The sequence below is a fragment of the Lemur catta genome, chromosome 17, assembly GCF_020740605.2.
Source record: "Lemur catta isolate mLemCat1 chromosome 17, mLemCat1.pri, whole genome shotgun sequence".
NCBI lineage: Eukaryota > Metazoa > Chordata > Mammalia > Primates > Lemuridae > Lemur > Lemur catta.
The window spans coordinates 30197787-30214753 of NC_059144.1; the positions used below are offsets into that span (position 1 = coordinate 30197787).

General features: G+C 43.5%; 1 protein-coding gene across 2 annotated transcripts; it reads left to right on the top strand.

Annotated features, from left to right (window-relative positions):
* The first annotated feature begins 3497 nt into the window (after positions 1-3497).
* BMP2 (bone morphogenetic protein 2) lies at positions 3498-14938 on the top strand. Of its 2 annotated transcripts, XM_045528535.1 has the most exons (3): positions 3498-3850; positions 5054-5403; positions 12923-14938. In XM_045528535.1, the coding sequence occupies exons 2-3, from the start codon at positions 5061-5063 to the stop codon at positions 13765-13767; spliced, it is 1188 nt and encodes a 395-aa protein (XP_045384491.1). In that variant the 5' UTR covers positions 3498-3850; positions 5054-5060; the 3' UTR covers positions 13768-14938. The 2 variants fall into 2 exon arrangements, with proteins under 2 accessions (XP_045384491.1, XP_045384492.1); XM_045528536.1 differs by lacking the exon at positions 3498-3850 and having other exon boundaries at positions 4956-5403.
* Positions 14939-16967: the final 2029 nt, after the last annotated feature.

Below are 16967 nucleotides of genomic sequence, written 5' to 3' on the forward strand. Positions count from 1 at the left end.
GAAATGAAATAGCAGCAGCCTACTTTATATAGAATCCCTACCTGGCAGTCTTTGCTTTTTTACATAACTTGCCTGTACCCTCTGAGGCATTTGGATTTGCAACCACCACCACTCCTCCCTCAAACAAATCCCCACTCCCACCCGTCCTCCTCCCCATGTTTGCTGGCAGATGCACCAAATTTGATAAACCTCGCAAGAATACATCTCACTCTCTGGACAAAAAGATTTTGAACGAACCTTTGAAAAAGGTGCAATCAACCATGGCTAGCAGTAAAGTGATATTTTCAAAGCAAACAGACACTGTCACCTCAAAGTAGTAAATAACCCTGCATTCTGAGTCGCAGGTGGAAGGTAGCCGTGGGAAAAGAGAATAAAAAGAAATAAGTTATCTCTATTTAGATTTCTCATTTCTGACCATTGCTATTCCCTGGAAAACGGGTAGGTATAGTCATCCTGTACTTTGTACCCCAAATCAGTCTTCAGAGACTAATTACTTGTGGACTTCTTTCTCCCAAGCGTTTGAACACATTTCCACCACAAGAGGGCAGCCATCTCTAAAAAACAACCAGAGAGCCTGGCTCTTAAGAGAAACAGGGCCAAAATTTAGGAAAGCTGTGCTTGGGAAAGGCATTCAGTAGTCCCTCAGAAATCGCACACCCTCTATAAAACAGATCCTGTTTTTAAAAAAATGATCTTTTTTGTAACACAACACTGACATGGAATAGAGTGTTCAGAAGTGCTATTTTTCCCTCCGATTCTTTACTCTCACCTATTAGTTCAGAAACTGACAAGGTTTACACTTCTCAAGTTAGGAGGCCTAGAGCTGCAAGACATCCTTGATGTCATCACAGAAGATTTATTTTTCCCCTTTTCTTGAGGTGCATCCAACAGTTTTAAAGCTTTCCTCCTCTTTAAAAGCTACATACCGATTTCAATCTCACAGAGGTCTTGTTTTGTTCTGTTTTTTAAATCTCAGTAGTGACAGAAACAATTGTTAACTTCTCAATTCAGCCTGATAGGGAAGGAAATAGTTTCAGAAGCACAATAAACACTTTTTGACTTAAGTGTCTGAGTAGAACATGTTTTATTGCCTACTTGTTTGGTGTCCATTGATTCAGAATGACAATCAACTTCCATATCAGTTTTTTTGGGGGGGAATAAAATAGCATGTTCCTGAATATTTTGCCCCCCTCTTTTATTTTCCTGGTAGGCAGGCTTTCTCCAAAATACCTTATTTGACCTTTATACCTTTAGAAACAGCAAGTGCCTAATTCCCCTCTGTGGGTTGCTAATCCGATTTACGTGAGCGGAACCTAGAATTATTTTAGCTCCCCAACCGAAAAAAATAATACACATGGATAATAGATTATTACCAGCTCCAGCCTCTAACTTTTTTCTGTCTCTGTTTTGCAGGCCCAAAAGCTCTGGTGCAGGAGAACCTGATTTTGCCAACCTGGCCTTTTCCAAAAAATTTCCGCCCTTGGTTTTGGAGACCATCTAGTTAAGCTGGTGGTGCTACGCATGCATGGAGGCTCCGGGAATCCTGGTAGGGACAGAAAGCCTTGGCCTCAGACCCATGGTGCAGCAGCTTTGAGGAATATTTCAGCTGAGGAAGACAAGTGACTTGGCCATGTGTCACAGCCCTGCTTCTGGAGGCTTGGTGGAAAAGGGTGGAGCAGAAGGTTCTAAGGTCCCAAAAGGGAATTGTCTTGTATGCTTGGCTCACGCTGTGCATTATTTTACCTTCCTCTAAGCTGCTAATCGCCTGCCTCCTAGCTGGGTGAGATAAATATCACACGCACAAAGTGATTGCTACCATAAAAAGAAATAAAATCCCTCCCATCCTTCCCTTAGGCTGCCACACACACACACACACACACACACACACAGGCACAGAGTCCGTTACACATATGTTATACATAGTACTATGACATCCATGTCACATATATAGACATATATTTATAGAAATGTGTGCCTTCCTTTGGGTATATTTACATATATAAATATATTTATAGAAACATATTTTTGCATATTAGATATGTTTATATGAATATAAATACACGCACATGGATAGGAATATAAATGCACACATATATTTATATAAGGGCAAATTGTACACATGCACTTACATATGTAAATACATATATGTCTCTGTGTTAAAGTTTGAATAACACTCAGTTTCCAGCCTCCTGTTTTCTTTTCATTTTCCTCTCATGCTGGGGAAACACAGAAGTGTCTACCCCAAGCCTATGCCAAGATGCCCTGTAACTTGGTTGAGTTCTTTTTTTTTTTCCTTTTAATTGTCTGTTACCGAAAAACTTAAAACTGAAAGTTGAATAACGGGCCCAGTGGGGAAATAGAGGCCCGACCCTACATTTGCCCTGGATTTCGTCCCCAGGTTCCCCGCGAGGGTCGGGCGCCCCGGCGGATCTCCCCTTTGGGGCAGGGGTTGGAGGCACTAGCGCCCCCCTCGGCGGCCGCGCGCTCCCGCCCCGCCCGCCCGGGCGCGCCGTCCACACCCCTGCGCGCCGCTCCCGCCCGCTCGGGGATCCCCGGCGAGCCGCGCCACCGAGGGGGAGGTGTTCGCCGCGCCCGGGAGGGAACGAGCAGGCGGCGGCGTCCCCTTTAAAAGCCGCGAGCGCCGCGCCACGGCGCCGTCGCCGCCGTCGCCGCCAGAGCCCTCGCCCCGCCGCGCCGCGCTGCGCCCGGCTCGCGCTGCGCCCGCCGCTCCGCTTCCCACACCCCGCCGGGGCTTGGCAGCCACCGCCGGACATCGGCCGCCGCAGCCCCCGCCGGCGACCCACACGCCCCCGAGGCGAGCGCCGCGCAGAGTAGCGGCGGCCGGGAGGCACTCGCGCAGCGCAGACCCCGCGCGGACCGGAGCACCCAGCCGTGCGCGCCGCAGCGCCGTGGCCTCGGCCGCCCGGGCCGCCCCGGAGTCGCGGACCGACGCGCGGAGCGCCTGGGAGTCCGGAGCCGAGCCCGAGAGCCGCGATGCCGAGCCCCTCCTGCCGGGGATCGGGGGCCTGGGACGCGCCGGCCGGGGTGTGATCGGACCCCAGGCTGGCCACAAAAGGCACTTGGCCCCTGGGCTGGGAGAGCGAGGGGAGAGCGCGGCCACTCGCCGCGGCGGCCCGGACTCGGCTCGGCTTGCCGGAGAATGCGCCCGAGGACGACGGGGCGCCAGAGCCGCGGCGGTTTCAGCTGGCGAGCGCTAATGGGGGTGCGCTGGAGTAAGGCGGAGTGATGCGGGGGGGCAACTCGCCTGGCACCGAGATCGCCGCCGTGCCCTTCCCCGGACCCGGCGTCGCCCAGGATGGCCGCCCCGAGCCATGGACCTCGGCGGAGCTAGCGCGGAGCGCCCGACCCTCGCCCCCCGAGTCCCGGAGCCGGCCCCGCGCGGGGCCACGCGTCCCGCGGGCGCTGGTGCCTAAGGACGACGACAGCACCAGCTTTTCCTTTCTCCCTTCTCTTCCCTTCCCTGCCCCGCACTCCTCCCCCTGCTCGCTGTTGTTGTGTGTCAGCACTTGGCTGGAGACTTCTTGAACTTGCAGGCAGAGTAACTTGCGCTCCCCACTTCGCGCCGGTGCCTTTGCTCCGGCGGAGTCAGCCTCGCCGCCTCCGAGCCCCGCCGCCCCCCGGCCCCTCGGCCTCGCCCGGCCCCGGGTCGCCGTGCCCAGCGCGAAGAGAGGGACTCCGCGGCCGGCGCTCGGGAGAAGCAGGAGGCAAAGAAAGGGAACGGACACACGGTCCTCGCTCCAGGTCCTTGGGCCAGAGCTTTTTCCATGTGGAGACTCTTTCAATGGACGTGTCCCTGCGTGCTTCTTAGACGGACTGCGGTCTCCTAAAGGTAGGGGACGCGGGGCTGGGGGGTGTGCGGGGGTGGGCGCGGGGCTTAGGCAGCAGAAGCGGCAGAGCCCTTTTTGGGCCCTGCCAGGCCCGAGGTAAACAGACGCCCCCCTCCGGGTCCACGTGCAGCCGAGCCCCTGCGGGGGTGCCCCCATCCCACCGCCCCCTGGCATGCGCTCTTCCACCCATTCTCCCTCCCTCTCCTGGGTACGCTATTAGGGCTGATAACACTTAGATGATCAAGGAAAAAAAATAAAGTCAAATAAATCCTTTGGAGAGGGTGGCCCCTAGATTTCACCCGTTAGCTGCCAACCTGTCCGCGCTGCCATGGTGATCCCCTGCCCCTTCTCCAAGTGTTTCCGGGAGACCTGCTTTCTCTGCTCAGAGTCAAGTCCCATTTCGGAAAGTGCTACAAGTTGGGGTTCTCCCTGCTAGTTTCCAGAAATGTGCGGAGTCAGTGCTTAAGTGCCACTTTGTACTGTTTTTAGCAGCTGACACGTGCATTAGTAAATTTCAGCCATTTACGTAATCTCAGGAAGATACATGTGTATCTTGACTGCACTAGGGTGATGCGGGGATGGAGTGGCCTGTCCTGACACCGCTGAGGTTAGGGGCGTGGACCCCAGGTTACAAGTGGCTTCACAAGTTGTGGTCTTGAGCTTACAGAGTCTGGAAGTTATAGAGTGTGTGTGTGTGTGTGTGTGTGTGTTTGATGTATCAGGAAGTTCTATACAGTGCCTCTGAGGAAGTCACATGCGCCATTTGTGCATGTTTATATGCCAGTGAGCGCTGGACAGTGCGTGTTTGGGTGTGTGTAGGGGACACAGGGTGTCAGACCAAGCGGTGGTTTCCCCGGGTTCCCCGCATTGACTGCCAGCGCTGGTGTCCCAGAAAAAAAAGGTGACAGTCATTGACGCTGGTTCCGGCAGGGGTGGGGGGTGTGCGCAAAGCCCCAAATCAGATGTCAGACGAGTTGAGAGTGGGATGGGAGGGAGAAACCCATCTGGCTCAGGAACTTGGGACCCTTCATTCTCCCCAAACATTCGAGCTTCCGTCGCTCTTAAGTAGCCCCGCGAGTGTTGCAAGCCAGGAGGGCACCCTGGAGGAGGCGGCAAGGGAGCCAAACGGGAGCCCGGGCCGCGGGGAAGGGAGGGAAGAGGACTGGGCGGGGAACTCGGGTGACTCACGTCGGCCCTGTCCGCAGGTCGACCATGGTGGCCGGGACCCGCTGTCTTCTAGCGTTGCTGCTTCCCCAGGTCCTCCTGGGCGGCGCGGCCGGCCTCATTCCCGAGCTGGGCCGCAGGAAGTTCGCGGCGTCGTCGGGCCGCCCCTCATCCCAGCCCTCGGACGACGTCCTGAGCGAGTTCGAGTTGCGGCTGCTCAGCATGTTCGGCCTGAAACAGAGACCCACCCCCAGCAGGGACGCCGTGGTGCCCCCGTACATGCTGGACTTATACCGCCGGCACTCGGGCCAGCCCGGCGCGCCCGCCCCGGACCACCGGCTGGAGAGGGCAGCCAGCCGCGCCAACACGGTGCGCAGCTTCCACCATGAAGGTGAGGCGTGGGGCCGGGAGTGGGGGCGAGGACGGGGGCGGGGAGTCATCCCGCAAAGCCCCCCAAGGTGGGCAGACTTCAGGCATCCCCCGGGAGGCAGCTTGGCCAGGGCACCGCAGACGTTTCCATTCCTGCTTCTGTACCGTAATTTCTGAATCTGATTTTAACGTACTGCTTGTGTGGCGGAGGAGCCAGGGATTCAGGGATTCCCTTTAGTTAAATCCGCACCCTTTTCCTGGCTTGCAGCCAGAAGAGCTACTCCTCCCCCAGAAACTGGAGAGAAATCAAATGATGGGGAAGATGAGGGCAAAAGGCATGCCCCTAGACATCTAAACGTGCAAGAGTGCCATGGGGGCAGAAGGAGAAGGGAGGTGGATTGGGATTTCTTTAAGTCTGTTTAGAAGCTCTTGCTCTATAAATCTGCTATTTAAGCTGGGGTTTCAGCCTACACAGAGCCAAGGGCAGAAATTTCAGAGATGGTACTGAAAAATCAAAGCCCAGGGCCCCAAAGTCTTTCTAATTTACAGTTGATCTGGGCCTGGTTTGGAAGATTTTGAATCCCAATCTAATCCCCGTGGGAGATCAATTCCACAATCAATCTTATTGTTTCCACAATGACTTTCTTGTCTTGTGCTTAAATCTGAGATAGGCTCTGAGCAGAGACAAGGCAAGCCTTCAGATAAAAGCTTTTGCTGCAGCTGCCTGTTTTCCTTCATGTGCACTGAAATGTGGATTTTTTTTTCTTTTATGATACTACATGTGGTTTTTCTAAGGTAGGATATTTCTGCTTGTTTCATCAGAAGGGCATTTAGTGGATTTGAAATGTCTTAGAGCAGCTATTGAAATCTTCTGTACCTAAGTTCCTAGAGCAATTAGTCAAAAATATGTTCCACCTCAATTCTTTTTCTACACTTTTAAGTGCTCCTTTGGCTTAATCCATTCTAAAGAGAGCATGGCTTCCTTCAAGTTCTAGAAGAGTACAAAGTTGTATGTCATAGAGCAGCCACTTGTAGGATATTGAAGAGTTAGGAAGTGAAGTTCCCTTTTTCTTGCCTTGCCTTGCTGAGATGGTAAATTTCAAGTAGAAATCTACACTGATATAAACAAATCAGAAATGGCACAGCCAGAAGTTTTCTCCCAGTGTGAAGGATGACTGACTTATACTTGTGAGAACACTGGTCGATAAGGGGAAGATTCCCAGGGGCAAGTCACATAACAAAGTAGCCTTCTTCATCATTGAGGCAGCTGTACATTACGGAGGGACACTACGTTGATTGTCAGTTCATTCTCAAGCACATTTCTAAGTGAGGTGCCCTCTGCTAGCAGAAATCAGAGATTTGAAAGGCAGTAAAATCTCATTCTTCCCCTTCAGAATTCATCCACTGCAAGCAGAAGTTGTCTATATGGTCATATGTGGAAACGTTTTCATTTGTGTACATTCCATCATCATAACCCTGGATGACATTCCCAGCTGATGCTGATTAGAATAGTTTTCTGGATAGAAAAATAACAAGAACAGCTGTTTTAGCCACCTCTGCTGGAAATTTAGCATAGAAACCATTCTTAACTTTATTTTTAAGGCCAGAAAGATGCTGTCTCTCTCTCGTAGCTTAAAAGGGTGATCTTTTAAGTGTTAACACCTGAAACATTCAATGGTGTGAGGATTTCATCAGTGAAATCCTCATATTTCTCATTCTTTTAGAAGTGGCTTGATCAAAACTGAACAGGCTATACATTATTTCAGTGTGTTATTTTAACTTAAATAGCATGCTTGAGTTTAGAAGTCAAAATTTAGATCTTTGAAAGCGTAAATGTTACATGTAAAAGCATAACAGTTACCAACTTAACTCAGCTTGCAATATCTTAGATCTTAATGCAATTAGATGATAGAGAAAAGCTATGTAATTTTTGCTGTAGATTTCAACAGATCCATTTCCTTTCCTGTTATAACTAGCATATCATCATTGGGCTGGATATAGCACTTTTTGAAGACTATTCATTGTTGTGTAACCCAGGATTTGATTTTCATAAACATCCTTGTACCATGCATGCCACTAAAAAAACATTTAATAAACCATGTGATTAAGACTGCTGGCTCAAGTGCAGAATTTGGTTTATATACTATTAATGGGCATTTATTTGGCAAAGGACCTGATTACAAGAATTACTTTTTCTTTTCTTTCTTTCTTTCTTTCTTTCTTTCTTTCTTTCTTTCTTTCTTTCTTTCTTTCTTTTTTTTTTTTTTTTGTGGGTGGGATCAGATGGTTTGGTGGTGGAATTACAAGATAAGAGAGATCATGATGGACATCTTTCGACCAATATGAATATAATGGGACCATATGATAAGAGATCTGAGACAAAATTATCAGTTGTTATTTCTCCTATTAAACTTTGTCTAGTCCTTTCCATAAAGGCTTTTATTTGGGAGAGTGTAAGTTTTGCTAAAATTTTCTTGTTTCAAAGTTATTAGAAAGTGCTTCAGCCACATAAGCCTTTCAAAACTGCCATTGAAGATAGAAAAATCACTTCAACTGGAAAGAGTGTTTTATGCTTTGCTGCAGTTAGAAACGCATTGAAATTGGTTGACTTCATTGGCCAACTTCATTGCCAAAAGTCTTCCTGCTTTTCTGTCAGATTGGAGTATAGAAGGACCAGGAACTTGTTCTTCTGGCTCTGAAAGACACAGTCTTCTTTTTGCATGAAATAACTGAATTATTTGCCTCTGTGACTAAAACTTTCAAGCTGAGATTAACCCTCATTGCACAGATATAATTAACATGAAAATATCCATATGATAGGAAAGTTCAAGAAACGACTGTTGCTCTATGATGGAGAAATCATGGCACAAATTAATTCCCAGTACAAACAAAGAATTTGGAAACATAGAGCCCCCCAATCCAATACCAAGCTGGTAGGCTTCCCTAGTACCCCCAGGCATTTCTGTGTGATTACAGAAGGCCCCGTTAAGTGGGAAATTTATTCTATTTAAAAATGCCTGGTGGTAGTTCCTTGGCACTGATATTTTCTGTTCCACCTTTTTTTTTTTAGTAGTTCCCTTATATCTCTCTTGATCCTTCTGCATTGAGCTATTTTGTCTTTTTTAGACTTGCCTTTTGCATATTTCACTGAGCAGTCAGAGGGCACTCTTTCATTTCCAAGGTATCAAGAGCTAAGGGTGGGCAAAGACCAAATCAGAGTTAGTGATGACAACCGTGCTCTACTTTTCTTTAGTTGCCGTTTCCTTTGTTGTCTTAAAAAAAAAAAAAAGAAACTAATTCTGTTTAACCTTTCATATTTTACCTTTTTTCTCCTTGATCAGTTCTCTAACCATTGTTTTATCTTCTAGAAAATCTTGTGCATCATACTTGGCCCCTTTCATTTTCTGTTAGGGTAGTGATTTCCAGCTTTACTGATTTGCCAGCATATTCCCAGGTTCTGTCATTGTTTTTATTGTTTTAATGGAAGTTTTTTTCTCCAAAGAGTGTTGCAAAATTCTCAAAGCATAATGATACCTTACTTTTTTGATAAAACTCACCATACTTTATTTAGAACAAAAAGACAGCCACAAAATAGCAGTGGTTTCAAACAAGGTCTCCATATCCAAGTGGGGCCATCGCTTTACTTTTTCTGCTCATTTAGTTCTGCTGCTCACTCCACCATACCTGGGTATGCAATCTGTCCCTTTAGCTGGAACAAATTTCATCCTAGGTTATCATTATATTAAATAAAAATGTGTCCCTAATGGGTTTGACTTTTGCTTGAGTTTTTGACTTGTCTGTATTAGGTAGTACTGTCTAGTGGCCAGAAACTTGGGAACTGCAGTAGAGTCAAGTTCATAGCTCTACTCTTCATTTACTGGCTCTGTGAGCTTAGGAAACTTATATAACCACTCTGAACACCAACCGTTTCACTTACAAAATGAAATGGAGATAATGATAGTTCTTCTCTAATTGGTTTGTTGTGAGATAATTCATGTAAAGTTGTTAGGGCCAGACCTGGCACCAAAAAAAAAAAAAAAAAAAAAAAAAGCATTCAGCACATTAGCTGTCATTATCATGATAACTTTTTTTGTTAATGTTATTTTCTTCCCTTCTCTAGGGAAGCGGAGGACAGAGTGGATCTAGGCTGGCTGAGAGAATTCAGCTCAGTCTTTTGGATTACTTGAAGGTGGATGAGTAATTGACATAGTGTAGGTGATTAAATTAGGACTTCACTTTTGGAGGAAAAGGTTGAACATCATTGTTGCCTTATTTTTCTTAATTTTCCAACATTTTTGTAGCTGTGGGTTCACCCATTTGGTTAAGAACTTAGAGGCTCACAAGCTCAGGTCGAAGATAGGTCAGAATCCTTAAATCCCTTAGCAAGTTCAGCTTATTCAGCAAGGGATATTTACAGAGAATTAACAACTGTATAAACCTCCAAAAAAGCATACGTTACATACTTCCGTAAGTCCTCTATATACTTTCATCATCCCCGGGCTTGCTGTGATAATTTATAGAAATTTTTTTCTTTAATTTACTTTATTTACAGTAGGTTTTGATTTTCCTCCCCTCAAGAAAAGATTCATACTCCTCCATTGCAGATCAGAGGAAAAGGTGGTACATACCCTAACCTTGGGCAGTTATTTTCCAGGGTTTAGGGGTTCCTGTGAATTTCAGACTTACCTCTGTGACCTGAGTCTGCATTCAGGGGTGTTGTAATAGGGGCTTCTTTATTAAGGGTGGAATAAGGGTCTTTGAAGGAAGAGGTTCACTGAGATGCCATTGGAAAGAGCTTCACATTACCTGTTGTCATTTAATTGCTCATTTTTTCTCCTTTGTTAAGGCCACTAAGTGATTCTCCTTTACTAAGGCTACTTACCTCCAAGGAGATTTTTAACTGCATGAAATTGCTGTTTTCTGTGTTTCTGGTTGAATAATGGCAATTTTATATGATTCAGTCTTATCTTTTTTTTCCTGAGGGTTATTATTCCATTCTATGCCTCTTTTATATGCACCTTCTTCATTTATCTGTCCCTCATACTTACCTTGGAGATTGTCGCTTCATTGTCATCCTCTGGCCATGTGTTTGTGTGTATATGTGTGTTTATAGCTTCCTTCTTTTTTTATGTATGGATTGGGATTCAGGGTTTATCTTGCAATTGTGATTTCTCTGGACACTTTTGTTAATATAGCTAGGCCTGGATAATTTGCCACTCCTTCTCCCTCTTTTAAAGAAAAGGGTGTTCTTAAGAGTATTAGTATCAGATAAGTCAGCAGCTCAGGAGCAGATCTGGCTTCCGTATCACTGGGGCCTGGGACTTCTGAGTTTTACCTTCTCTGCTGAACAGTTGCCTTCCACTGAAACATCAGAGGGCTCCTGAATTGCAGGGAGGAAGGGGGAAAAGAAGCTAAATATCAAATGCTTGATACTTGTTGGGAACCACCGAGAAGAGCCAGGTTCCAATGGTGGGAGGGTCATTTTAATGATTGTGCCTGGCCTGAAGTACAGTGGGGTTTAGAATAGACAGACAGATCCTCAAAGATATCCCCAGGAGGTTTGGATTAACAGACATGGGACCACGGAGGACTCATCTGGCCTGATAGTCTCCATGTCCAAGTAGATGAGCTATAAACCTTCTGTTCTGAGTCACTGGCTGGCCCACCTGTGGCCTCAACTCTTATTCCTTGGCTAACACTAATGGTTCTTCTATTCATTTTTATGTTATTTAACAAAAAGTCACTTTTAAAAATACACTACTCTGGCCGTCTACACCTGAATGTGAAAAACATGCTTTAAAACCTTGACACTCAAAAGTGTGTTCCACCAGCTCTGGAGCGCCCTCTCCCCTAGGAACATGCTAGAAATGCAGAGTCTTGGGCTCCCTCGCAGACCTACTGAATCGGAATCTGCATTTGAAGCTTTAAGGTGTTGTAGTTGTTTCATGTGAAGGTTAAAGTTTGAAAAGTACTGCATTAAAGCATTATTCTGTAATTTGATATAAACTGCCCCTGTTGAACTCGACGCTTCCACTTAGCTGCATTAACACCTGTTGCTTTGATGATGAAGGTTTACACAGGTAGAACCTTTGAGAGAGTGATCTGACATGATCCTCCTTTGCCAAGGTGTCTAGATTCTGTGAACAACTGACAGCTGTTTGTCTTTAGGGGAAGTACACCCATAAAATTAATAAAAATACAGTCTCCTCTTATGATGATGTGAAACTATGGCAAAATAGATTTTGTTAGCACTTGCGTTGGGATTCTGAATGAAGCAGGCAGATTTTTTTGACAGGCAATGATAGGATGTGATAAAGCTAGAAGAAAATAAGTCCAACTATCTCAAAATCTAGTGCTATTCACAATCACATTAAGAATAATGTTGTACCTTTGATGATTTGCAGACTACAAGCATTCAGGGTGCTACGTTATGTTTTATTGTTTGCTTGGAAACCAATATTTCTTAAAGTTGAAATTCAGTAATCTTAAATCAGACAAAGCTTTTATGCATGGCTCAGTTGGATGGCTATTTTGAAAAAAATGATAATAAACATAGAAGGATTATTCTTTAACGGGATGAGATTATTCCTTATATCATGTATGTCATGATGGCCTTTTTAATAAATTTTTAATAATTTTTTTTTGTTTTTTATCTATCCTGCAGCCTATTATTGGGTAGGTGGATGTTTTTAGTGTGTTTTCTTTTTTTAAACATAAAGGAATTACAAGCAGAAGACAGAGTCATTTTTTTTCCTTGCAAAAGCATCTAAAATGAGATTTTGATTTTTGAGGTCATAAGGAGGTGAGAGAACAGACAACAGTTGGGAAGCTATTTCTCTTGAAATTGTTTGGCTTTAATTACTACAGTGTCCTAGTACCACCCATACGTTTCCAAAGAAGTAGATCCCTGTAAATGCCTTTGTCTCTGGACTTTTGAGTAAAATAGTAGGGTGTGCTTTGCAAAATGTCATCGTTGATGTTGAGTTTCAGAGTCTTTAATTAGGAAGCTGAAATCTGTATATCGAGATTTGTAAATCATCTAAATTGCAGAGTAATGTTTTAGAATACCGCTTAAGGGATTGACATTAAAGCTTTTTTTTAAAAAAGAAATGCAATAATTTCCTCAAATCCTCCCTCATTAGACCTCTACTAACTATAGTGCTGACTTTCTTTTTTTTTTTTTTTTTTGCCCTAAAGTCTGTGAATTCCAAAGAAATGCATCACCATTTCCCCCATTATTATAGCCACCTGGAAGCAGTGTTCCTGTATGAGATCAAAAACCCAACAATGAATTATGAAATTTTATTTCATGGTATGCATGTTGACACGAACTTATAGAAAAGAGAGAAGGGAGACTCCATTTTTATTTAAAGAGGAAATTTTTATTTTCTGGTTACATTCTTTTACTTGGATTAAATCAAACCCCATGATAGAGTTTAAAAATATTCCTAGATAATCAAACTGTCATTATTACTTCTCTTACTGAATGATTTTTCTTATTGTTTTTTTTTTTTTTTTCCTACTCTTCCATATCAAATCAGAATCTTTGGAAGAACTGCCAGAAACAAGTGGGAAAACAACCCGGCGATTCTTCTTTAATTTAAGTTCTGTCCCCACCGAGGAGTTCATCACCTCAGCAGAACTTCAGGTTTTTCGAGAACAGATGCAGGAAGCTTTGGGAGACAATAGCAGTTTCCATCACCGAATTAATATTTATGAAATTATAAAACCTGCAACAGCCAACTCGAAATTCCCGGTGACCAGACTTTTGGACACTAGGCTGGTGAATCAGAATGCGAGCAGGTGGGAGAGTTTTGACGTCACCCCCGCCGTGATGAGGTGGACTGCACAAGGACACACCAACCACGGATTCATGGTGGAAGTGACCCACTTAGAGGAGAAACAAGGTGTCTCCAAGAGACACGTTAGGATTAGCAGGTCTTTGCACCAAGATGAACACAGCTGGTCACAGATAAGGCCATTGCTGGTGACTTTTGGCCACGACGGGAAAGGGCATCCCCTCCACAAAAGAGAAAAGCGTCAGGTGAAACACAAACAGCGGAAACGCCTTAAGTCCAGCTGTAAGAGACACCCCTTGTACGTGGACTTCAGCGACGTGGGGTGGAATGACTGGATTGTGGCCCCTCCGGGGTATCACGCCTTTTACTGCCACGGAGAATGCCCTTTTCCTCTAGCTGATCACCTGAACTCCACTAATCACGCCATTGTTCAGACGTTGGTCAACTCAGTGAACTCTAAGATTCCTAAGGCGTGCTGTGTCCCAACCGAACTCAGCGCCATCTCCATGCTGTACCTTGATGAAAACGAAAAGGTTGTATTAAAGAACTATCAGGACATGGTTGTGGAGGGTTGTGGGTGTCGTTAGCACAGCATTATTAAATAAATAAATATATATATATATATATTTTAGAAAAAAGAGAAAAAACCCAAACAAACAAACCAACCCTCCCCCCCACCAGCTGACACTTTAATATTTCCCAATGAAGACTTTTATTTATGGAATGGAATGGAAAAAAAAAAAACAGCTATTTTGAAAATATATTTATATCTACAAAAAGAAGTTGGGAAAACAAATATTTTAATCAGAGAATTATTCCTTAAAGATTTAAAATGTATTTAGTTGTACATTTTATATGGGTTCAACCCCAGCACATGAAGTATAATGGTCAGATTTATTTTGTATTTATTTACTATTATAACCACTTTTTAGGAAAAATAGCTAATTTGTATTTATATGTAATCAAAAGAAGTATCGGGTTTGTACATACTTTTCCAAAAATTGTAGTTGTTTTCAGTTGTGTTGTATTTAAGATGAAAAGTCTACATGGAAGGTTACTCTGGCAAAGTGCTTAGCACATTTGCTTTTTTTTTTTTTTTTTTTGCAGCGCTACTGTTAAGTTCACAAGTTCAAGTCCAGAAAAAAAAAAAAGTGGATAATCCACTCTGCTGACTTTCAAGATTATTATATTATTCGATTCTCAGGAATGTTGCAGAGTGGTTGTCCAATCCATGAGAATTTACATCCTTATTAGGTGGAATATTTGGATAAGAATCAGACATTGCTGATCTAATATAGAACCTGCCCCCGCCCCTTAATTTGCAGAAAGAATAAAGCAGGATCAATGGAAATTATAAAGAAAATGATGAACCAGCAGGAAAGTGAATGATGGTTTGTTGTTCTTTCCTAAACTAGTGAAACATTCAAAGGGGCTGATCTGGCCAAAGTATTAAATAAAACATCAAATTTCTTCATTATTGATACTGTGGTCATGTATATTTAAAATTGATATCTCGTGGCCCTCAACAAGAGTTGGAAATCGATTTGTATTTTACCTTTACCTCATCTAGGAGCTTGTTACTCTCCGAAGGACCCAATTTTCTAACTTGCCTAATGCACAGCAAAACTGTGCACATCACGTTTTCAGCCCACCCTCTGTTCTCTGACTGATCAGCTTGCTTTTCTTTCCAAGGTTATGTGTTTGAACACATTTCTCCAAATGTTCAACCTATTTCAGATAATAAATATCAAAGCTTTGGCATTTTGTTCTATAAGTCCAACCTGTGAGAGAAAATGGTGCATTTGTACAGTGCTCACAATGATTACCTTGTGTTTGCATTTTTGTTTCTAAAGTTACATATTTTAGAGGAGGGTGGGGGGGAAAGGCAAGGAATGGTTGGAAAATCGTAAGCTAGTCACTTGATAAGTCGTATTTGGATCAGAGGTATTCCTGATGATTTAGTATTTTTCATATGAACCTCTTTGGGGTGGAAAGATTTAAGGGGAAACTAAAGCCTACAAAATGAGCAAAACCTGGGGAACCCAAGATAAAGTTTCAGAGATAATATCCCATGCAACAGAGGCAACAGTGCCAAAAAATTAGAAAGGGAAAGTGTCTGAGATCAGCTTCTACAGGAACATCTGCCAACTGGATGAAGCCCAAACAGAATGAAGTCAAATTAGGCTGCTTGGAATGAACACTTACCAGTGTCAGAGTTTCTGTGCCCTGGATTGTTACCAGCCAAGGAAGGGTCAGGGGATATGTCTGTAAGACCAGGGAAGCCACAATTCTTCACCATTTTACTGATGATTGTGGGTCAATTTTTAGTCCCTTCTCAGCCTGCCATGATTGGTGAAACCTAGTTCTAATCTCTCTTCCTAGGCCCTGCCTTAGAATTGGCTTAAAAATTAGTGTTTGTAATGGAACAGACTCTTATGATCAAATTCTTCCCATGAATTAACTTTTGATGACCATGAGCATACTTACATTTTGGAGGTTAGGAGGTTACATATAACTTATCTTTAAATGTATTCTGTAGTTATTATTTTATTGATACTAGTTAACTTCTAAAATCTTCTAGCTGCTTCCTTTTCTCTCTGCTGCTATTGCTCTTGGGTAGGAGAGAATCATTAGATTAGACCCAACTATGGAGGTGAGGTGTCATCTTTGTTTTCCAGCCAGTCTTCACCCCCTCTTGCCATGGAGAAGAGGGGCAAACCCCACAGTCTTAACTTCTTAAAACAATAACGCATGTTTTCTCATCTTCAGATTTCCTGGATGAGAGTGTGAGAGTGTAGCACAAGAACTTCATGCTACTGTAGCAGTTTCATCCATCCTTTTGCTTTCTCTACTTCATTGGTTCTGATTTTCTTGGTTAAAATCGCTTTCAATGGTATCAACTCAAATGCATTCTCTTGCAATATATATATAAAGCAATGTGTATGTATAAATATATATGATATATATAATATAATGTATGCATAGATGGCATTTTCAGTATCAGTTTAGTTTCAGAGGTTTTATAATAACTGGGGACTTTGGCCCTCTTGGCAGTTCACTCGAGAAACAATATTTTTACATATATTATACATTCTTACAGACATTTTGGCTCATGTTCTTCGTTCTGAGGAATAAAGAGTCATAACTAACTGTATGACACTGAATTTCTTGAATTTCAGTCACTATTCTGTAGGATATTTTCAATCGTTTTAGAGTTGGCCTTTTTTAACAAATTAATATGTAGTCATTTCTTAATTTGGGGGTCTCACCTTTCAAAATTCATTAAATTGATCCTGTGTTTTTGTGCTTTTCTTGGCTGCATGTGCTTCCCTGGTGTGATTTTAACCTCTGTAGCACATCCAGGTTGCTCTGTTAATTTTTTGCCTTCAAAAATTGGAAATAGAGAAGGGAGTGGTTTATAGATCTATCTGTGCTTCTCTCTTTTCATATTTCTACTCCGGTCACTGCTTTAAATTGTACTTCAAGAGGCAAAGCATGGAGAGATCTGTAAATCTGGTCTATATAACAAACTGCATAATCACTAGATAACCTATGTGGTCTGTTTTTCTTCCCCTCAATTTTTTATTGGAGGGGGAAAATCATGTGTGCAATTCAAAGCACTTTAAAAAATAGCATATTTCTATTCTACTGGCATAACATTAAGATATTGATTGACTGAATGTTTATATGCTACAGCCTTCTCATCTGTTATAAGGCAAAAGGAACCTAGCCTTGCATTAAAGAATAATTATAAAGTCTAAAGTCATTGTGACATGGATTGGCAATC

Bases quoted from the DNA above. Each gene is read 5' to 3' on its own strand.
- BMP2 (XM_045528535.1), top strand. From the start codon at position 5,061: ATGGTGGCCGGGACCCGCTGTCTTCTAGCGTTGCTGCTTCCCCAGGTC. The intron at 5,404-12,922 runs GTGAGGCGTGGG...ATATCAAATCAG, and splicing joins GCGCAGCTTCCACCATGAAG to AATCTTTGGAAGAACTGCCA.